A 23111-nucleotide genomic window follows, 5' to 3' on the forward strand; every position below is an offset into this window, starting at 1 on the left:
ATTGTCACTCGCTCCCAGATGAGAAATATGCTCCATCCAGTCGTAAACTTCTACTTTTGAAATGACTGCTGGAGCCCTTTTCTTGAGAGTATGACCATATAAGGAAATCCCTCCCCTCTGACATCAGAGAGAGCTGATTTTAGAAAAAAAAACTCTTCAGAGGAAGCTTTACTCAGCCTCAGAAAACTAGGAAGTTTGCAGATATTAATAACTCCTTTTCAACGGCTCACTAAAGCTGTCCATCCCTCCTCCGTGCACATGTGGCCCAGCTGCAGAGTGTGAGGGTTTCTGCCACTTTTGAGGAACCTCGTCACAAGATGACCATTGCTGATAAAAGGAATAAAGTCCTAAAAATCATAAAACAGCAGCAGGCCACATGGTTGGTGTCGGACATGTCTGTGGCAGGTTTGATGCCTCGACAGCAACAATTGCAGACACATATACAGGACTGTCTCGGAAAATTAGAATATTGTGATTTTCTGTAATGCAATTACAAAAACAAAAATGTCATACATTCTGGATTCATTACAAATCAACTGAAATATTACAAGCCTTTTATTATTTTAATATTGCTGATCATGGTTTACAGATTAAGAAAACTCAAATATCTTATCTCAAAAAATTTGAATATTCTGCGAATCTTAAACTGTAAGCCATAATCAGCAATATTAAAATAATAAAAGGCTTGCAATATTTCAGTTGATTTGTAATGAATCCAGAATGTACGACATTTCAGTTTTTTTAATTGCATTACAGAAAATAAAGAACTTTATCACAATATTCAAATATTCTGAGACAGTCCTGTAATCTTGTTTTCACAAAAAATAAAATAGATGATGGCCTGGGTGTCGGTGGACGGTGGGGTCTGGGTGGACGGGGTCCAGAGCTTAAACATGTCGCCGTTTACAAAGAAACTGACTACAAACACAACCAGCTGTGCTAATAAACCCCCCCCCCCCCCCCCCAAGGCTGTTGGCCTGCAAGTCCGACTTGAATTCATCCGTGTACCTACTTGAAAATCTTTAAACTCTAGTTTCAGGAATACCAAGTTCAAGTTTATTTATAAAGCACTTTAAAAACAACAACTGACCAAAGTGCTGGACAAGCGAAAGGAAAATAAAAACAGGACAACGTAAAACATAAAACACATAAATAAAATAATCATGGTGAATTAAATGCTAGAGAATAAAAATTTGATTTAAAAACAGCCATAGAAGGAGCCAGCCGCATGTGCCAAACACACAGGGCAAACTCAGTCCACCTGTTGTGGCTTATTTCCTCCAAACAAAATCTTTTCACATCGAAGTAAGAAAAACGTCACCAGGCCGTCATCACGTCACTACACAACTGTCAGACTCTATCACCACCTTCAAATCCTGCCTTAAAACTCACCTCTTCATACATGCATACTCACAATAATCTTCAATAATCTTGGGACTAGAATGACCTCACTATTGCGCTTTACTGTTGTTTTTTTGTATATTATACTTTATATTTTTGATTGATTGCCATGTTTTTATTGATTGTTTTTATTGTCCTTTTGTACGGCGCCCTTGAGTGTCCTGAAAGGCGCCTATAAATAAAATGTTGCAGAGTAAATAAGCATCTTTGCATGGCCTCTGTGGTCTCCTCCTCTCCTCAGGTGGCACGGGCACCCCTCCGGCCAACGCCAGCCAGAAGGACTCGGCCAAGCCCCGCTCGCTGCGCTTCACCTGGTCCATGAAGACCACGTCGTCCATGGAGCCCACGGAGATGATGCGCGAGATCCGCAAGGTGCTGGACTCCAACAGCTGCGAGTACGAGCTGCGCGAGCGCTACATGCTGCTGTGCGTGTCGGGCAACCCGGCGCGCGACGACTTCGTCCAGTGGGAGATGGAGGTGTGCAAGCTGCCGCGGCTCTCCCTCAACGGCGTGCGCTTCAAGCGGATCTCGGGCACGTCCATCGCCTTCAAGAACATTGCTTCAAAGATTGCCAACGAGCTCAAACTGTAAGCGTTGAGCGGCAGCGAGGAGAGATGCGAGGTCGAAGGGGTCGAGAGCAGGTGGGACGGGGGCGCAGCGAGGTGGAGGTCGGGACGGAAGCTAAACGGTGGGATCACTTTAAAAATAGCACGATTGTTATGTAGACAAACGTCTGAAGCGGGGCTGCCGGTTGAGACTAGAAGACCTTTCAGTTTTAGGAGTTTTGTTCCCGGAGGAGGCCCTGCGATCAAAGACTCTGAGCTAACTTCCTCTAAGTTGTGAAGTACTTACAGACGGAGGTCTTCTCTTTACCCCGCCGGGCTTCTTCTGTCACATTCTACTTAGACGTTCCACTCTTCTGCATGTCCAGTCTTCTCTCTCTCTCTCTGGTTTTTTGGGGGTGTCACACTCGGACCCCCCTCTGACCACTCCTGTCATTTTTTTCTTCTATTTATTCAGTTTCTTTGCACGGTTCCGCTGCCGGGTCTTTCTGGGTGGGTGAAGAAGGGGTGACCAGGTGAAAACGAAGGTTGGATGAAGGGTGAAGTGAAGGGTGGGAACGCTGGAGAACAGAAAAGAAAAACAAAAATCTGTCCATGGAGCCTTATTTTGCTGGAAAACTCGGAGAAAGGAGTTTTGATGGATTTATTCTGATTGTCCTCCAAAACTGAACGAACTCAGCTGAGCCGGGACTTGCATTGCTGAAGCCCACTAACTCTCTCTCTCTCTCTCTCTCCTTCACTCACTCATTTAATGGACAGATGAACTCTGATGCTAAATGAGCTTCTACCCTCCACCTGCTCACCTACACCTGCCCTCCGCCAAAAGATTAATTTTCAAAACCTCTCATCCATCCTTCATCCTCTCTCTTCACCGTCTTTTCCTCCTCCTTCTTTCCTCTCAGACTGAGTTCAGCACAAACACATCCATGTGGTCACCTTTCACTCCTTATCTCTTGCTTTTACACTTTTTTTGTTTTTCTTATCACTATCAAGTCCGAGCGGGACGGTTGGGCCGGACTGCATCTTTAAATCTCTACTTCTTTTCTTTTTAAATTAGTTTATTGTTTTGCAGCTTTTTAAACAGAGTTGTGCACTGGAACAAGAGGGGCATATTTAAACCCATGGAGGGGAGGACGCTTCATGGTCAAGATTGTTGATGGATTTTATGTTGCCTTTCTTTGAAGAATTAAATTTGGGGTTTGTTTTTGATGTCAGCACATAAATGCTAGAATGATTTATTTGTACTGTTTCATTTTTTTCTCTGGATGTTGGTATCACTTAGTTGGCATCACGCCTTCATTAACCAGAATGTCAACCCTGAACCAACACATTTCTGACCCCCCCCCCCACCCGCCGTTACTCCGTGTCCCAAAGAGAAAATGCAAGAAATAGTTTTTTTTTTGGAGCAAATCGAACGTTTGCTTGAGCGCGTTTATAAAAGATCACTGGAAAAATGATAATTGACGACGACACAGCGGTGAACTATTTCTTTTTTGATTTGATAATATATATTTTTGTCGTTTGAAGAAATTTGAGGGTTTGTACAGATTTGGATGGAAAGGACGGAGCGTGAGGGGTCGTGGCCGGTCGGATCATTGCTGCCTTTTCAGTGTAGTGCACCTTCAACACGTTTAACTTCCACACCGCCTGACGCGCGTCTGACTAAACACAAACCGCCCTGAAGTTGAGGATTGTCCATGTACGTGGTCAGTCATTTTTGGCCTTCTTTTTCTTTATGAAAAGGCCTTGTCAGTACAGGATGGCTTGAAGCTGAGAGGCAGAGAAGAGAAAATAAAAAGGAAAGACAACCCCAAGAAGAGTCACGTCTTCTCTTTGCCTCTCGTCACTTTCGACGCTCCAGTTTTATCGATTTCTGTAGAAAAAACAAAAAGTCGCAGGGGTCCGAGAGAGGCTGGCCCCATCAGCTGGTTGTACCCGACTCAACACTTTTCTTTTGACAAAGGCACACTGTCATTTTACTTTTCTTTCAGTTTTTAATACGTCAGAATTTTCTTTAAAACATTGATCATTGTATTAAGGTGCTGGGTATTGGATTCTAATTATTATTCTGGCTGTTGCTATTATATTATCTCTTTCAGGGTTGATTTTATTTTACATTATTTTGTTTCACATTGCTGTAATTTACATTGATTTTAAATGTGTTGAGCAAAACTGTAACTGTAGTGGTGGGTTTTTGGGGTTGGGAGGGGTGATCAACTCCTTAAAAATGTATTATGTTTGTTTTTTGTTTTTTTTTTGAGTAAAGACAAAATGATGAAAAATTACAATGATAGTAATAAAAACAATGATATAATGATAGTCCGACTCTGGAAGCAGTTATGTTTTAAAACATGACAGATCAAATGAAACCGTCCCACCAAGGTTCTTTGGCTGTCGTCATGGACACTGACTTCATCTTTACATTCAAAGCTCATCCCTCACGTGTCAGAAACTGAAACAGGTCCAAAAACGTTCAGTTTTTTATTATACATAGCTCTTGTGGTGAAGTGGATTAATTACATAAAACTGACAGAAGCTTAAATGTTTTGGTCATTTCTTTAATCTAAAAACAAACTTCTGTTTCCACAGCGTAAACTTCTCACATACAAGCGGTTTTTGGAGAAACTAACAAATATAGGCAACAAGTCAAAAGGCAAGCCACTTTAAAGCCGAATAAAACTTCCATTCAGTGCTGCATCAAACTGTTGAAACCGGCGGGAACGCACCGTCTGGATGATCAACCACGCTCCAAAATGCATCAAGAAGAACAAAGTCGTGATGAGTTTGGTTAACATTTGTTCATGAAGCTGTAAACTTAGGAAGAAGTTAACAAAACAAAGAATTCCCTCTTGGCTGAAGGATCAAGTGGTTGATTACAGAAGAAACTTCCTGATCATCTCTTTGGACAGGACTCGTGGTTACGAAGGAGAAAGCTGCCTTAACCGAGTCCTTGAGAGTTGCCGTCTTTGTAAAACATTTTGTGGTAAAAGGAAAAAAAAAAAAAAAGTCTCAATGTCCATTTGCTTCCGATCTTTGACTCGGCATCTAATAAATAAGTAATCTGCCAGTGTAAAACTTGACACTGCAACCAAACAGAAGACGTCTACAGGACAGCGTGCCGCCTCTCCTCTTCTTCCTTAATAGATTTTGGCAGCTTGTTTCTTTTCTTTCAGTAGATAAATGATTCAGAAGTCCGATTGTAGTTTCACACGCCCACGTTTACTTTAAAGCAGCCGGTTACGGCGTTCTGACAAGTGCGTCTCGGGTGAAATGGTCGATGTCCAGTTACAAGTTTTAATTGTTTTTTCTCCTCAGTGCTCTGTCAATTATAATTAAGTAGGCTAATCTAAACTACTTACAACAACTAACCATCTACCTAGGGCCCACAGAGTCAACGAAATTTAAACATTACTCCAGTTAACACTAGTAATACATGGCTATAACAGAAGAGGGAGATGTCATCTCCACTTCTTGTCTCCTTTTCCAAATTCAACCATCAAAAACCAGAATAAGCTCCTTTTGAGGTTTCGACGCCTGGTTTCTTATAACTTTTGCCCCCACCTAAGATTTAAAGCAAAGGCCAGAAGGAAAAAAGGATCATTTTCATCACATGACCTGTCAGGATGGAGCAGCTCCACCTCCATCATCCTTCCTTCCCCTCGTGTGTTATTACATTTTAATGAAAACAGTAAACCAGTGGAACGGACGAGTACAGGTACAACGTTCACCTTTGACCACAACCCTCCACAGTCCAGATGTGTTCTCTCGTCAGCTGGATGATGTAGTGTTAGTTTTGCTGAGTGATGCGTTCACACAGCGTTGGAATTTAGCATTTACTGGTTTGAGCGCGTGCCAGAGCACTGGCTTGGAGGTAGATGTGTGTAAAACAGTAGAGGGGCTTCTGGTCACCACAAGGTGATTATTAATAACTGATGTCACCTTCAAGACCAGGATGTGTTGTGTAATTCTACCAGGCCAGACGTTTGTGTGTGTGTGCATGCCAATTAGTGTACGTGTGTGTGTTTATGTTGCCTCCATCTTCGAGTGCATCAGTGCGAGCTGGGCTGCTCCACTTTGAGCCCAACCAGTGATGGAGGCATATGGCTTGTAGCAGAGGAAGAGGAGGAGCTGGGAGAAGAACCCCTGAGACTGGAGGAGGAGGAAGAGGAGGAGGAGGTCACTGCGGGCCGGATGAGCGGAGGTGGAGGGTGGTTGTGGGGTGCTCGGTTCTGCAGCGGCCGTGTCTGTAGCGGAGGCGGCTGGCGGAGGAGGCTCGGGGGTCCTGAAGGAGGAGCCGGGCGCAGCAGCGGGGGGGGCTGGGAGAGGGAGGAGGGGGTCTGGGTGGAGGAGGGGGGAGAGGAGCCGCTGGCAGCGTCGGGGGGAGAGTCCTCCATTTTGACCTGAAGGGAGGGAACACGACCAAAGACGGATTCAATACGCTTGAAAACCTGCAGCTACGCTGAATTATTATTATTATTGAGATGTTAAATCAGCTCGGTTTCTTAACTTGCATTCATACACGCCACCACGTGGATTTGAAATGAGATGAAAGATTTTGATGAAAGATGTGCCACTTGCATTTTAATTAAATTCTTTGAGGGGAACTTATGTTGCATTTCCTATCAGTTTTAAGCGTAAAGAGTTGTAGATGTGGGCGGGGAGGGGGCTGGTACTGGTGGTTGCTGCAGCAGGAGTGAAGAGACTCCTGACTGAAGACACTTGTGTTGGATCAGTGTCATGAAGAAGATGCTCAGTGTTTTTCTATTTTATGAAGCTTCTTGACACAATCATCTCCAGAAAGGAGCCAGCCTTCGTTACCAGGTTTTTGAAGTCACTGCAGATCTGATTGCACAGACTTATAGACGATATTAAAATGTCTTAAGCTTCCTTAACAAGTCAAGTCTGCTCTGTTTCTGCATAAACCAGTCCACCAGGTCTCTTTTCCATCACTGATACACCCCAGAACTGGACAGTAATCTAGTATGTCTGCATGTACTGGAGGTCTGATTGTACAACAGTCCCCTGTGGGGATGCTGACGTCTGGTCGGACACACGACCATGCAGTCTCTCTAAGTGTGGTCCCTTTGTCAGGTACTCCGTAATCCAGGTGATTGTGGAGGCGTCCACCTGAATCTTCTGGAGTTTCTTACACAGTAAAACAGGCTGAATTGTGTTAATTGTACTGCAGAAACCAAGAACCGGATCTTCACAGTGGCGGCTGCGTCATTAAGAACACAGTGGGTTTGTTGAAGCAGGTGTATGACGACATCTTCTACTCCAACGGTATGCAAACTGCCGTGGGTCCTGAAAGAAGCTTGTTCAGGTACTGAGGTGGGTCAACATGTGTCTGTCTAAGACTTTCATGATGTTTGACGTTGTAGTAGCAGGTCTGTCGTATTCAGAGCAGGTGGATGAGATGTTTTAGGTACTGGAACAAGTCTTCCACCGGCACCAGTACCAGGATGAACAGTCCCACGTCGCTGGTCTGCACAGGTCTTTGAGGCTGACGCCATCTTGAGTTTAAGTTCACAGTCATGGCATTGATGATGCAGTAGCATCAAAACCCCCGTTTCCAGAGCTTCCTCAGATCGAGAGGTTGCCACAAATGCACCTAGGTGTTTTGTTTGTCGCGTAACAACAAAAACTGATGACATCAGCAGGATGTAACCAGCTACCGAAGCACCACTGGTTAAGTGTAGATTATGTGGGTGAATCCTGCTGCCAAGGGTTGAATATCTGGAGTACAGAGGCCACGTTTCATGGTGGCAGGTCCTGGATTACTCCATCTATTGTTGACGAGCACTTTGCTGCACATGCTGCTGGATCCTCGTTAGTTCTCCGATCCCAAACATCTTATTAGCCAGAGATCTCACATTCCCCATTATGATGAAGGGAACAACTGGTTTAAACTGTCCTTCCCTCCGCTTTGCTCCTTTTCAACTCATCGGGGGTCTTTGTGGTCTCAATCTGGTTATTTGAGCTTTTTCAAACTTAATCAGCTGCTTATGCTTGTAGCTGTGTCTCGTTGCTATGGTTACATATCATAACAGGTGGCAAAAAGTGTCAGAAATAACAGCAGAAATCTCCCAACCAAAGAATGGATACCCGACATCAACTCCAGACCTTTCGTCTTCATTTGTTTTGACGTAAACAAGGAAATTAAAGTTATTTTACATAAAATTGCTTTAATTCCTAAATGGTTAATGTCATATTTTTGTGAAACTTCTTAAATTAAAGATAAAGGTCTGCACTTTGATCACATTTTGATTGCATTTCAAATCCAGGGTGAGGGTGTAAGAAGGCAAATTCATAAGATCCTTGTCGTCAAAGACTTCCAGACCCGTCAGTAATTTACACTACAGTCTTGTGGTTCATTGATCTTTGTTTTTTGTGCTAAATGCATTTACTTTGGATCTTGTACTGTTTTTGGCCATCCAGAATATAAAGTATAGTAACTGACTACATATGTCTATTCTGAAATAACTGGACACTCTGTCATTTGATACGTTTCTGGACTCGTTTCAAAAAGAAGAATGACCTTGTGCCTCACCTCGTCCTCCTCTGCATCTGCTGCCATCTCCTCACTGCTCCTGCGGGGGTCCCTCTGGTCTCTGCTAGTGGCCACCTGCTCAGCAGCCCACTCTCGCAGCACCTCGTCCAGGTTGAACCTCCGCCGGTAGCTCACGAAAAACGAGCTCACCTGAACAGAGAAGAGAGCGAGAGTGATGAGCTCCGAGTTAAACGTCACCAACGGCAGACGGGGTGAAGACGATTCATCCCATCAAAGAACAATTTAAGCAGCAGGATGAGAGAAATTAGAAAAGATGATATGCAGATCATGTTAGTGAACTGATTTCTGAGAGCAGTCTCACCTGAGCTGGCGTCTTGGTGGCTATTACTTCTGCGATGGCTGGGAAGTCTTTGCCGTAACGCCGAATCGCTAGAAAAAGAGACATTAGGTTTAAAATGAGTTGTTATCTCACAATGAACTTCTGCAGAACAGCCATTTTACCTTCCCCATTTATTCTAAACAGATGCCACCCCCAGTCTTAATGACATAAAATAAATGGAAATCTCCAATGCCAAAACATTTGCTTATTTGAAAAATAAACTACAGCAAAGCGTTCAGCATTTTCTTCTGGAGTTAAAGAGATGCAGCGTGTTCATGCAGTCCAGGTAGTTCCCGTGTCAACGGTACGAATGAGTTCTCTGGCTGTGAGTGCGAGGCAGGAAGGGCCGAGGGGTGACTGCAGGGGGAAAAGGACTGATGCTCCAGCTTCCACTCACCCTGCACAGCCAGGAGCTGCTCATCCGTGGTCCAGCGAGAGTTCATCTTGGGGGCCGCCTGGGAGACACATTAGGGAATGACGAGGGTAGGTGGTACAGAAAGAGAGAAAAGCATGAATATGGCACCAAGAAGGTGATGAACAGATTAAAACCATTCACAGTCCCAAGAGATGGGAACTAATACCTAGATGAAGTTAAATTAAAGGAATAATGAATGAGTGGAGGAATGTACAAAAACCGAGGCAACAGATTAATGTTAAAAAAATAAAATAAAAACCTACCTCAGAAGGTTTTAAAGTGTCAACACCTTCATTCAGACTCTGCTTCATACTGCTGTTGTTCTGTTTAATAGACTGAACCTAAGAGAGACAGAGGAAAGATAGGTTTCATCATTTAAAAAAAAATAAAAAAAGGGGGGGGTGCTGATGTTTTTTTTTTCCACGCTTAAGAGCATTTTATTTGGTGCTTAAAAGGACAACCAACTGAAAACAGATATGGCAACCTCGCCACTTTGTTGGCACCTCAGGTTTAAGCTCAGCTCATTCAGCGCGTCATTCGAGGTACTGTGACATCAGAGACCCAATCAAGGGAATTTATTATTCAATTTCCCCGTATTCACTCTATTTTACTCACGCTACATGTTCTGAAGTAGGTAATGCAAAGTTGTAAAATCAATCTCCAAAGAGGCACAACCCCCAGAAAGGTGTGGGTGGAGTCCAGATACTAACTCCCCTCTGAGGTGTAGAGATGTGCTTCTGTATCCATCCCTGTGGTATTTTAAACTGTTCGAGCATGAACATCCCTGAGTTCATGAACCAGAACAAAACCAGCGTAGTTTTCTGGTTAAGAAGTCACCGTGTCCTGATTTTTATTGATCACGTTATAATTATTCTTTTGTGAGAGCAATTTTAGTAATTTTCCCCCCAACTTTTGCTCTTACCATCAACCTTTCCTTGATTACTTTAAATACACAAACATATGTAGACACACTAAAATCAATACCACGATGGTGAACATCACAACACACTTAAACCCTGTTCATGTTTATTAAAATGAGCCTTGAACTACAGCGGTAGTTTATTTCTCCTGTTTATAGTTTCACATCTAAACGGGTCATTTCAGAGCCTCGTATCCTCGTACCCACCTGCCTCTTGAGTGAAACCAGCTGCGTGTCCAGCTGACGTACAGTCACCACTCCAGAGTCGTGCGAGGCCGACAGGGACATGATGTCTCCCTGGTCCAGGTACATCCCTTTAGGGGGCCGGCGGCGCGCCCTGAGCGGGTGATGTCTGTACTGAGCCCCGATGCTCTCCTTCTTCACTGGTCCGGAGCGACTGGGGGTGGGTTTGTCGGAGCTGGTGCTGCTGGAGTTTTGTTTCACCGCCTACATGAACAAATGAATCCCATCAAAAAGAAAAAAAAAGGAGGTAAGAAATACACTTCAAGAAGGCAAGTGCACCCAGATTTTGCTAAAAAAGATTTAGAAAGCACTAAAATCTTAAAGATCTTAAACCTCCTTCTTGGCATCAGCCTCAAAGTCACTGTCGCTGACATGCTCTCCCTCCTCAACGTCTTCAGTACTGAAAAAGAAAAAGAAAAATGTCTGAAAGGCTCAAGAATGTCGACTGAAAACGGCAAGAAATAATAAAACAGATGTTCTTCATTAAATTTGTTTGCATCTCAAACCTGTCTTCCTTCTCTCTCTTGTTGATCAGCCTCCTGGCCTGCCGGTCCATGACGGAGGTTCTGGTCCGGGTCTTCTTCCAGCTGTAGTAGTATTTCACAAGGCTGGATATCAATTTGTCTGGAAGCTACAGAAGAAAAACACCCACAGGGGTTTAGTAGCTGATCTGACATCATGTGTGCGTGTCTGTGTCTGTCTGTGTCTCACCATCTGCTGGATGCGGTGGAAGCTCTTGCCGTGGAAGCTGAAGGCCTGCTCAAACAGGACTTTATCCTCCACCGTCCACTCATCAGGGAATGGCGTGAAGTTGGCCAAGTCGGCCAACGAGCGCTCGACATCATGTTTGTGCCATAGCAGCATTCCCAGGGCCTGGAGGAACGGAGAGTCAGGAAACCAGGAATTTTGACAGCTCAGAGACCAGACACTCAGAAATCAGCAGCCTCTCGTACCTGCTCCATGTTGTACCCATGTTTCTCCTTAGCCATCAGGATGTACTCGTCCACTGGAATGACAGGAAGCACACAGTTCACAAGAGAGAAAACAAAACATCACCATAAAACCCGGCAACTGGAAGTTAGTGTGAATAAATACAACAAGTGTGAAGGAAGAGTGAGCCGCTTACACATGGCATCAGAGAGCTGGCTGTTGGGACACCAGACCAGCATGCTCCTCTGGTCCTTCTCGTTGTAGCGCGCTGGACTGTCTGGTAATGAAAACAAAACATTTAACCTTTCAACACTCATATTTACACTCTACTCCATCATAAAAGGATCTAAATACAAAACAGCGCAAATAATGTTCAAAGCAAGGAATAATCTACTACCAAAAAATATCAGAGGAATGTTCACAGAGAGAGAAAGGGCCTATAAAGGTGAGAGCGGGATGAAACGATTACGGGGTTCACCTTACGGCCTAAGGTTGGGAACATGTGGCTGAAGCTCTTAGCTCTGTCAGAAGCTAAATAACAGTCATGTTGCATTTTGAGTTCGGACTTTTCATAGTTTATTTATTTACTTTTATTTTAAGTTGTTAAATTTCTGGAAAAGAAAAAAGTCAAATCATACATGAGAGAAACTATTCAGTTTGTGGCAAAAATATTTGTACTTGTATGAAACTGAAGATGCATAATGCAAACCTGACATTTACTTTTAGTTCAGTTTATGGAAAAGGGTTGGCCTGGCTTTCTCTTTAAAACTTAAACAGTTATAAAGCATTACAAACTGTAACAATAGGGCAAACGCACAGCATTGTTTTGTATTTTGTCTTTCAAATAAAAAGACAATTTTTTCCAGTTTCCTCATTCAAGGTTGTTAAAAAAATACTGCTATAATATTGTATCGTTGTCGTGACCTCAATATCGTGTATCGTACCGTATCGTGAGATTAGTGTATCGTTACACCCCTAATCACAGAACTGTTTCATATATTGAAGACTTGAAACCCACTCATCTCACATCTTAGTACACTGATAATTCAAGACGTTGCCTACCTCTTCAAAATGATACTATTGTAGTTAAGTGTCTTTCTAATTTCAACTGTAAAGTTAATCAGGGACCTGAGAATTAATTACACTACTCTGAATTTTAATCTTTCCTTCCTTTGGCGTCATCAGTATTTCTCACTACTTCCAAAAGGTGTTTTTCAGATTGGATCCTGCCATCCTTGCTGGATGATGAACGCGTGTTTAATGCGCATTGAGTAATATAACCGCAAGGCGTGTTACTTGCCACCCTGGGCCTGAAGGTGAGTTGAGGGGAGGTGAGTCAGGAGCTGTATCTGCATAACTCTGTGGGCGTGTAGAATGACATCACATTGCAAAGCCCCGGTTTGTCATTTTTGTGTCCAGTCGTTCAAATAATGGACCATCCTTCGTGGTTCTGGACATACGCCGGTTTATGGGGTCCGAAGCTCCGAAGCTTGTGGATCTCCTCGTCTCCCCAGTTTCTCATCTTGCAAATATTAATCTTACCTGTGAGCTGCTGTTACTCTCAGCAGTTTTCCTTATTTCATAAAATAATAATTATACATTTAAAAATAACCCACCTCCCCTGGGGGGCTGCACTCAGATTACGTGACCAAATAATCCCCCCCACGACCCGCCACCCCGCGTTAGTTCTGTTTACATTAGACCTGACCCGCGGTTACCTTTACTAATGGGGGCGAGTTATTCGCGGGCCAGCTGGACACGCCTACTCGCGTCGGCCAATGTAAAAGGGGCTCATGACTCTCTCTCAGTCCTGGTTTTCTCCCACTAGCTGTTCCCTGTTTTACTCCTCACTGTCATCTCTTTGTACTTTCCCCACTCCCTCTTACCTGGTTTGAACTCTGGGATCTGAGCCTGGTAGTCTCCTCCCACTCTGATCATGCTGTCTGTGGGGAGAAAAACACGGTGAACATGACTTTAATTTCCTGAACTCACAGATAAACTGTTGTAAAGACTACGGGGCTCCAGTATTCCCACAACAAGGCAGGAAGTTTCCCAAAAATGACGGAGTTTTTTTATTTTGTAAGTGATAGGGGAAGAAAAACTTTTTTTATTTCTTTTCTTTTAAAATCATCTTGATTTATTAGCCTGGGGACCAACCTCCCTTATCAAGCCATCTCTCAGTGACAGCGAGCTCCTTAAAACACAGTGGTCCAGCTGTTCCAAGGTGTTTTAAGGAGTTCCCAGCACAACCTCAGCACCTCCAAGACCCCTCTGTCCAGCTGGATTCATCATGCATTTACTCAAAAGGTTTCAAGATCACGTGAAGGAAGAAGAAAAAAAAGTCAAGCTGTGTAAAGTAAAGATATTTCTCACCATGTCCTGTACTATGAATAGAAAACAGTAATGTCAACTAAATTGTGTTTTTCAATTTCTAAATTTAGCCTAAATTGACAGAGCTTTACCAGATCTGAGCGCCAAAATCTCACTATCTTTAGCAGCGCTGAGTGGACCGCTCTAGTTGACTAAAATTAGCGCATTTCCGGTGCAGCGGGACTGCAGCGCATCCACAGCCGGTGAAACCCAGGGTTTGGATCAACTGTAGCGTGGGCCGTTTTCACACAGACACACCAGGGATTTGTCTGGATAAAGCACAATTTGGTTTGGATCTTTCACGTTACAGTAAAAGATCACCAGAGCTGGACATATTATGGAGTGGTATCAGGTGAGAACACAGCGTAAGTGAGAAGAAATACAAGAAAATACAGCGTTAGGACCGCTGTATTTGGTTTTCAGGATGTCAGAAACGGCTAATTGGGTACTGATCATTTGAAAGATAAATAAAATATCAAAAGAACATGTTTCTAATAGACTGATAACACCCAATATGGCTCAATAATTTAACTTATCCATAAAACCAAATAAAAGATTTGCTGTGTATATACAGTAAAATAATTGTTTTATGCTCAAATCTTTATTCAGAGTCGCAGTTTTGCTGAGAAAACTGGTTTGTGAAGTCGAGGAGAGCAGCCTACTGAAGTTTCCCCTCCACATATTTCAAGCGGATTATGCCTGATAACATTTGTTTGAACTTAACATTTTAGATGCTAAAAATCTGTACAAGCCTGATACCAGTAGATCAGAAAAACCTCCCCTGTGATGTGCAGCTCTTATTTATTACTAATTCAAAAACATATGGACAAAGCAGTCAGCTGCTGAGCCAAATCAAACACACACCACTGCATATCATTTCACTATCAAATTAGTTACCAGATCAGCATACTATATACTAATGTGGGGGGGTTTGGCACAAATAGTGCAGAAGAGGAAATAGTGGATGACTGACATTGAGGAAAAGGAGCTATGCTGAAGCCAGCAAGACATACTAGAGATGGGGAGTGTGGAGGGAAGAGACACTGCAGGAGAAGAAGCTGACTAGGAGGAGGAAGACAGAGATTAAAGTTTCCTCAGGGACAGAGGACAGGAAGGGAGGTGCTTAGGATGAAGGGAACATGAGTATTAAACGAATAGAAGGAGCCAGAAAGAGGAACACTCAAAAAAAAAGAGCCAAAAGCAGCAAAAATGTGACAAGACGACAATTACGACAACCTGAAAAAGCTGTGGCTGATCTAAAAATGTGTCCCTAAAAGAGCAAGATAGAGCTAATGAAGAAAGAATAGAGAAAGAGAAGACACACGTGGGCAGAGAGTAACAAGGATGAAAAGTGTGGGAAGATGCTGGAGGAGGGGATGACAGAAGAGCAGTGTGAAGGACTCCTGAAGCACTGCAGCAATGCAATGAATGCAGCCAGAACAGCTGACATGATGCTTCTGTACCATTCAAATGTCTGATGTTTATAGAGCATCAGGAATAATCATTTTAAAATAATGCAGATAAAACAACATATATACACATGTACCATGAGCATGCTCTTCATCGCTGCTGTCCTCTTCAGAGTGCGGCTGGCTGTTGCCATTGGGAACGGTTTTGGCTCTGCTCCTGGACAGGACCCCGGCCCCCGAGCGCTCCATCACTGAGGGCATGACTGCAACAAACACACACACCCTCAATGACAAGTTCACAACTTCCGCTCCACCATTCGTAGACATTTATGCCTCAAGTGTGTCTCCAATTAGACATAAAATATGTCATAAATGTGAGTCTAATGTGCTGGCTGCTACCTTAAAACTCTTCAACCCAAAACTTTATTCAAAAACCTTTTAAAAACGGAGGAAAACTTAGAAATTGTCTACCAAAACATTAAAGACCATAAATTGCTGCAATTATCTCAGAAGTTTATCCTTCCACTGTTAATATGCATTAACAAGTGTGATTAGATATAAATAACAATCATGTTTATCACTACTTTTAAGAAATTGTAATAACGTGTGTGTCTTGAAAGTATTGATGAAAGGTAAAAGCATGCATATATTGCATCAGGCCATGAACGGTTAACACCAAACCTCTTGTAAAATAAGATTGTACTTCATATTAGGAAGCGGTTGCAATATTTCCTTGAGCTGCATTTGTTTTTTTTCAAATATCAGTTTTCTGTACAACCGTTATATTTCAACATTATCTTAGTCGTATCTCTAATTAACAAAGTCCTGAGGCTGTTAACAGCTCGGTGAGAGGCACAAGGACTTGATTGCTAGACTTTGGCTCATGTTTAACATCCGATCATTTTCCATCAAGCATTGACCTTAAAAAAACAACACATCCAGAAAATTCATAGGCACTTTTTACATCTTGATTATCATCACATTGACCAAAGTGTTTTAGTCAAGTTTCAGTAACTAATCGCTTTGGTGATTTTTACAGCTTATACATGCATTTTATGGTCAGCTGATGGTCTCTCTGTTGTCCGGGGGGGTGTTTACCCAATCTTCTTGCAACAAGCTTCTACCTCTGAAATTGCAGCCCCTTGTACAGTTCCTGCCCTTTTCAGTTTTCTCCTGTTTGACAGTTTTATGGTTGGACTGAAGGCCGTGACCATCTTTCACCTCAAGTCTCCTGCGGTTTGTGGATTTGTGGGACGACTGGAGCCATTAATCTACTCCAGGACAGACAATCCATTATCATTTCTAATGACAATGTCATGTTTGCTTTTACAACCTAATGATTTTTAATTGCATCTTTTCATCCTCCATCAGTAAAATTATGCCCGCATCACTAACTGCAATGCAAGAAAGCAGCTCTAGCCATCGACCCCCATGATTAACAATTCGAAAGATGTCAATATCATAAAAATGTGTACCATCTTATCCTCCAAGAACACTTTGCTCAGTTCAGCCAGCAAGTTCTCGCACCAGTATCAATATCACTCATGTTATTGCACGTTGGTAGCTTACTGAAGCAAAATGCAGCATGGCTGACTTTAATAAACTAATAACTTCCAATCTTCAATTTTGTGGTGAAAAAAAAACAAGAAAGCTCATTTTTGTCTATAAGTGGCTGCTCCATCACTCCATTCTCCCACATCTTTCTACCTCTTCAGTAAAACAGGGGTTTATTTTTATTTTATGATGCAATTTCACACATTCTGATGTTTAGTTGGTGCACTTTTAATGTTATTGAGGCAATTTCTTCTGCAGCACTTTAAATGGCACCTGCATCAGGAATTAACACCATCCACTATTTGTCTACAGACACTTCTAAACAGTCGAGTAAATACATTTCATGACCTCCCACTTGCATTCCCCTGATGGATTTTGTTGCCAAGTCAAACATAACAGCATTACAGTGGGTATATGCAAGTCATATTGTGGGGGAAAAAATAAATTTTCTGTGACTGAGAGCATATAATTGGCATTATGAAGCACATTACCAAATCAAAAACTCCAAGATAAAACAACTCCATTAGTTTGTGGGGGCCACAGTCCGAAAACATGTAATTCAATGAGCCGTTCTCTGACATCACAAACACAGATCAGAGAAAAATGATCCAGCTATTGCCTGCACCAAACTTCACATCATACTTTATGTACTGCCCCTCGGAAAGAGGTAACACAAGGACTGGAACAAACAGTGAGATGAGATGATACTCCACCCACCAAGAGTGGACTCAGACTATGTAATCAATACTGTGCTCGAGCACGACTGACCCCTAAAGCCTGGCTCATCCAGATAGTGCGAACGCTCTGTTCTGTGCATGATTCCTGGTCTCTGGCATGTCTGGAAGACTTGAGCTTGGATACAATATCCAAGCACATGAAAACAACAAATACATGTTGTGTAAATGTAACCGTTCCTCCTGACAATCACTTACATGGAACCAGCATGATCCAGAATGATCTGAGAGGGCTCCATCTGACCAGCAAGACCTAAAACAAAAACACTTAAGGTCCATTTATCATACTCTGCTGTCTCTGCCACTGTCCTTCATACTTCTGTACCTGACAATCGTTTGTATGGTTGTTATGTGGCAGCACATCCACCGGGGGCAGTGATGAGTCAATCACTTAAACAACAACCGTTGCTGTTAATTTAAGATAAAACCATCTTCCATACACACACACACACACACACATATATATTATATATATATATATATATATATATATATATATAGATATAGATGAGTTGACTGTGGAGGCCATTTGAGAACCGGGAACTCATATTCAACGCTTTATTTGCGCTACGTCGGAGGAAACGAAAACAGCAGTGTTAACGGCGGTGGTGTGTGAGACCACTGAACTTAAATCAGGACATAAATGTTGAATTCTTTAATTTAAATTTACCCAAATTGGTGAATAAATGTGTCGCTGTCTTTGGAGGTCCACTGGAACATCTGACATTCTGCTTCAGACAACCCCCTCCTCAGATGGAGGGGACCGCAGAGATCACCTGTAAGTGAAGCCGAGGGGCTTCCTTTTCTTCCGTTTCATTTCCTCATATTTAGTTAACAATCGACTTCCGGTGGTATTGCTCCGTTTCATCCACAATATTAAGCGTCAAGGCTCCTTACCAAAAGATAGACGAAATCAACGCAGGATACGGACAGAAGGTTCAGTCCATCTCCTTGCAGTTTCAAATGGGGAGCTTAAATTAACCTTAAGCCATAAGAAATTGTATCATATTTTCTATTTTCTTTCAAAGCAACTTGGTTAGTGTGAATGAAGCTTAAAAATGGCTGTTACAAAAAGAGAGGCATCATAAAATGGTTTAAAAGGAGGCTTCTTACTGCACTTCCTTATTATTTTGGTAAATATATTATTCTCCTGACATGGTACAAAAAAAAAAGAAAATATTCACCCCCCTCAGAGTTGTCGTGGGTGTGAAATCAAACGACTGAGACGAAATAGTTTTTGAACAAGACTGTAAATATGTTTATTTTTGCTTTAAAGTTGGACATTTTAACATGGGAGTCTGAGGAGATAGACTTGCTTTTGGAGCCAGCTTCTGGCGGCCAGTCGAGGAACTGCAACAAATCTCAGCTCTGCAGGAGATTCAGCCTGGAAGTTAGATCATTGGTGCTTGTTGAAAACAGCACAAAGGAACTTTAGTCATCCTCAGCTCAGTGGGTCCTCCAACAGCTGCAGAGCTTCAGTCGCTTTGAAAACGGCAAACAAGATTACTCTTTTAGTTTCTGTCAGCCTCTCATTTTCTCTTCTATCATAATAACCAAGTCTTTTAATGATACCCACTGTAGGTCTTTGAGCTAGTTTTACTGTTGATGTGTGACATTGCACCATGAGGGATGTGCAGGAATCCAAAGTTACTAACAGGGACAGCAACAGCTTCACAACACTCCCTAAAAGTGAGCAAATATTCCTTCAAATAAAATGTAAACAGATATACAAGTTGGGGGGATACAAGTTGCTGTATTTGTTGGAAAGAAAGCATGGCCAAAATCTTAAAAACCCACAATTTAAGGCTAATTGATTAAACAAATAAACTCCTCTAAACACTCACCCACTTTTACACTATAAGTCAATGAGTATCATCAATTGCTTTTTAAGCTTGTTCCACTGAGAGAACAGATATATAGACAAAGGAAAATCATTATTATGATAAATACTAATCAATAAATGTTTATAATTGTGACAGTCCCATAATTACTGCATGTCTGAGTCAGGGCCTACTTACAGTCTGACTTTTACATTAAAAGCTTAACTTTTTGGGGTGCCCAAACTTTTTTATAGTGCATTTTTCTTCCTAATTAAAAAGTCTATTAAACAAAATATGCACAATGTTTTTAAAATGTTAAGCCATCCTGGATATGCACAAACTTTTACAGATACTAGAAAGTAAGTATAAAGATGTACATCAGCTCAGCATCAAACCTCTCCAAAATCTGTCTAATACATATTCACATATTTACACAAAAAGAGCAGCAGGACTGACTGTTGGGGGGGCGGCAAGTGGGATCCCCGTGGAAAACAGCACTGCTGTCTGTAGCGTCCTCCACAATGAGAGTGATAATAGCGTGACCAGGCCTCGTTTTGTGTCCTCAGCCAAACTCTCTGCTTCATAACGCCAGTTAATGTCGAGGCAACTCAAAAGACCAGAGGATGAGATCCACGCAGGACATTTACATCTAAACTCCAACCGTATACACGTACCTTAACAAAGGAAGCAAGGAAGAGCAACAAAGATTGAAATCGGGTCTTAATCATCATCATAAGACAAGCTTGCACTTGTTTTCCCTCATCCTTCACTTCCCAAACTTCAGCCACAGAAAATGCAGACATGGAGAGATATCTGTCCGACTCGTAGCATGTACATACAACCCATTCAACTTTAATAAACATTTCCTTTCATCCTCCTGCAGGAGTCTACACCCACTCAAAGTCTGAGATATTCAAATCCCATCTACTCAACTCTACACAGACAACACAATTGTCTCTGCAGCTCTTTTGTCTGTGGCTGCTTTTTAGGTGGACACCCGAGATTAAAGTGATTGCCCCGTTTGACTTTACTGCACAAAAACACGGATATCACCGTCCACATACCTCACGTATGTGGACAGTGATATCCGTGTTTTTGTGCAATAATGAGGAATCTGAGCAATAATGTGTAAAAATCAACACAAGGTAGAAACTATATATGCACACTTTCTGGGAGTTTAAGAATATAATAGAATACCGGTAAGCTTTATTGCCCAAGTATGAACATGCCAGACAGGGAATTTGTTTTCGTTTTTTTTCGCTCACTGAACCCAGATTTAAATAGTTACAAACAGTAATAGACAAATGGCTCTTATTAACATATATACAATTTAAAAGTGAAAGGTGCAGCAATATGAGGTAGACATGGTTATTGAGAGTCATGGTAGCCTCGAACAAGGTAGCCTCGATCTCAACCAGAATTATAACAAGCAACAAGAGCTAAAAAAACGATTATATTTGTATTAACTAGCACAAACAGGGTCTGATAGTGATCACAAGTTATTAAAGGCGTTCAAAATGGGCCTCTTTTGTGGGTCTTAATCATCATCATCATAAAACACTCTTGCACTTGTTTTCCCTGAGCAATAATGTGTAAAAATGAACACAAGGTAGAAACTATATACACACACTTTCTGGGAGTTTAAGAGTCGTGGTAGCCTCGAACAAGGTAGCCTCGATCTCAACCAGAACTGTAACAAGCAACAAGAGCTTAAAAACTACTATATTGGTACTAACTAGCACAAACAAGGTCTGATAGTGGTAATAAGTTATTAAATGTGTTAAAAATTGGCCACTTTTACAACTTATACCACTTATAATAATCTCAACACGGAATACTGCAACATGGGGATTTACTTTACTTTCTTTGTCATAGTTATAGATATATTGACAGTGAGGTCATTTAATTTAGGAATAAGTTGTTATGTTATCTATAGTTATTTTATACTTTGAAAACTTTGGAAAGCTGTAATATTGAGTTTTTTGTTTAATTATCTTGCACATTTTTGTGCTTTCTTATAATCATTTCAGTATTAAATATTAAAAATGAATTAATTAACACTTTTTTTTTTTTTTAATCTAAGCTACATGTTGTACTTAAACTATTTCAATGATGTGTGTCAACATTTGGACGTCTTTTGTTCCCCTCCACGTTGGTCTCCCTACAACTAAAACTCGGGTTTTTGGCTCATATTACCAAAACTTCTGGTCTGTTACCGGGACATTATGCTTCAATCTGGAGTTATTTGTAGGATTGGACTAAATACGGCGGATTGAGGGGTGAATAACCCCGGAATCTTCCCCTCCTCCTGCCTGGAGTCTGATCAAGTCCAGCACTTGGGATGCTAGCGTTAGCCCGTTAGCTCCGGGCTACTCGCGTTACATTTGTAACGTCCGAGTTGGAAGTCGAGATAACAGTCCTACCTGTGCTTTCGCGTCTCCCTCTCGGCTCTCCCGCACTCGGAAACTTATCTGAGCTCCTTGTCGGCGGTTTACAGTCCTCCCAGGCGCGGCAAAGGGCAATTATTTCACCCAAAACGTTGTTAATTTGCACCTAATTGATGAGCGGAGTCAGTACAATGAAGTGGCGGCGTGGACGGACAACACCCCCCACTAACGTGTGGACATCCGCTCCGCCGCTCCCGACCAACCGTTGGGATTGTCAGAAAGTAGTCCTGATACAGTAGAAATAGTTTCGCTTTCACTTTATTGTGGATTTATTCAACTATACGTGTGATATATGTAAAAGTCATTCCTTTTACCGATGTATAAAAAAGCTATGATTCAAATCTGTATACGTATATATCTGCCTAAAATCTGCTAATTGACACTTTTGATATTAAAGAGTGACTATGAAGTAAAGTTGAAAGCATATACGATTGTATCTTATTTGAGGGGGGAAAAGGATACAGTTATTGTAGAGTCTTTAATCTGCCATCCAACAAAATCGCATAAATTGGGGTCTACTTGCTTGTGTGTCGGCGGAGGGATTTGTCAGCTGTGCATCCCTGTGTGGAGGCAGGCTGTCCAGACTTGCACTGATGTATGCTTGTTGGAAGAAAGGGTAAGAGAGCTGGGTACAATTGAACCAAGTGTGTGTGTGTGTGTACATGTGTGTGTGTGAAAGAGAGAGAGAGATTGTGTGCATGAACTGACACTGACTCAGATAAATAGCTTAAGAGTGCTTGCCTTATGATTTTTTCACTTCTAATGTTGAAACATGGAAGTGAGTTGCAGCCTCCTGCAAGTGTGCGTCGGTGTGCATGTGTGAGAGTGCACAGGTGGATGGATGCCTGTGTGAGGAGAATAGGGAGTGTTTCGTGGATAGCTGTTGCAGGACCTCTCTGACCTCATGCTGACAGTAAACACAATAACGCACACACACACACACATATGACCCTCAGAAGAGCTGGATGTTGACATATAACAGCCTGATGCAAATCTCCAGCCTTTTCTCTCCTCTTTCTCTTTGGCATCCCCACCTCTTCCTCCTCTTCCTCACATCCTCTTCATCATCCCGGCTCATCTCCATCTCCTCCATGATCTCTCTTGTTTGCCACCCCTCCCTCCCTTCCTCCCTCTCCACAGCCCTGTTTCCTGCTCGTTTCTGTCCCTCCTTGATTTGCCTGATTTCCTTTCCAACGCTTCTTTTTTTTTTCAGTCCTCTCCTTCTCGTCAACTTTTCCTCCCCTCCACCTCATAAGTATTTGGCCTAATTCTGCTCCTCTTTCCCATTTCTCCTGTCATCTTCACTTCTTCCTCTTAACTCCTCTTCTGTTCCTCCCCCCCTCCCTTCGCTTTCCTTTATCTACCCTCTCCCTCCTCTGATCTCCCACATCACCCTCTTTTTCTTCAGTGATAACT

General features: G+C 42.2%; 3 protein-coding genes across 15 annotated transcripts in view; 1 reads left to right on the top strand and 2 right to left on the bottom strand.

Annotated features, from left to right (window-relative positions):
* mark2b (MAP/microtubule affinity-regulating kinase 2b) overlaps positions 1–4283 on the top strand; it is a 50384-nt gene extending 46101 nt beyond the window's left edge. For all 11 annotated transcript variants that reach the window (XM_061709438.1, XM_061709439.1, XM_061709444.1 and 8 more), the window contains one exon: positions 1643–4283. In XM_061709438.1, the coding sequence (XP_061565422.1) occupies positions 1643–1992 (350 nt within the window). In that variant the 3' untranslated portion in view covers positions 1993–4283. The remainder of the gene's footprint in view (positions 1–1642) is intronic.
* cct7 (chaperonin containing TCP1, subunit 7 (eta)) overlaps positions 1–23111 on the bottom strand; it is a 418707-nt gene that overhangs the window by 69991 nt on the left and 325605 nt on the right. The window lies entirely within an intron of this gene.
* On the bottom strand, positions 4039–21852 carry rcor2 (REST corepressor 2). 2 transcript variants are annotated; one of them, XM_061709451.1, is made up of 14 exons: positions 21672–21852; positions 15278–15403; positions 13248–13304; positions 11558–11638; positions 11385–11437; positions 11143–11304; positions 10938–11062; positions 10765–10831; positions 10396–10635; positions 9533–9610; positions 9252–9309; positions 8837–8904; positions 8515–8664; positions 4039–6364 (listed from the first exon to the last, which is right to left on the bottom strand). In XM_061709451.1, exons 2-14 carry the CDS (start codon positions 15399–15401, stop codon positions 6014–6016), a joined length of 1614 nt encoding a protein of 537 aa, XP_061565435.1. In that variant the 5' UTR covers positions 15402–15403; positions 21672–21852; the 3' UTR covers positions 4039–6013. The 2 variants fall into 2 exon arrangements, with proteins under 2 accessions (XP_061565435.1, XP_061565434.1); XM_061709450.1 differs by having other exon boundaries at positions 8503–8664.

This window comes from Cololabis saira, chromosome 20 (assembly GCF_033807715.1).
Source record: "Cololabis saira isolate AMF1-May2022 chromosome 20, fColSai1.1, whole genome shotgun sequence".
NCBI lineage: Eukaryota > Metazoa > Chordata > Actinopteri > Beloniformes > Belonidae > Cololabis > Cololabis saira.

Coding starts and splice junctions, on each gene's coding strand:
- rcor2 (XM_061709450.1), bottom strand. CDS start 15,401: ATGCCCTCAGTGATGGAGCGCTCGGGGGCCGGGGTCCTGTCCAGGAGC. Junction 10,636..10,764: donor AGGCTGATGCCAAGAAGGAG/GTTTAAGATCTT, acceptor TTGTTCATGTAG/GCGGTGAAACAAAACTCCAG. Junction 9,611..10,395: donor TGGTTTCACTCAAGAGGCAG/GTGGGTACGAGG, acceptor TGTCTCTCTTAG/GTTCAGTCTATTAAACAGAA.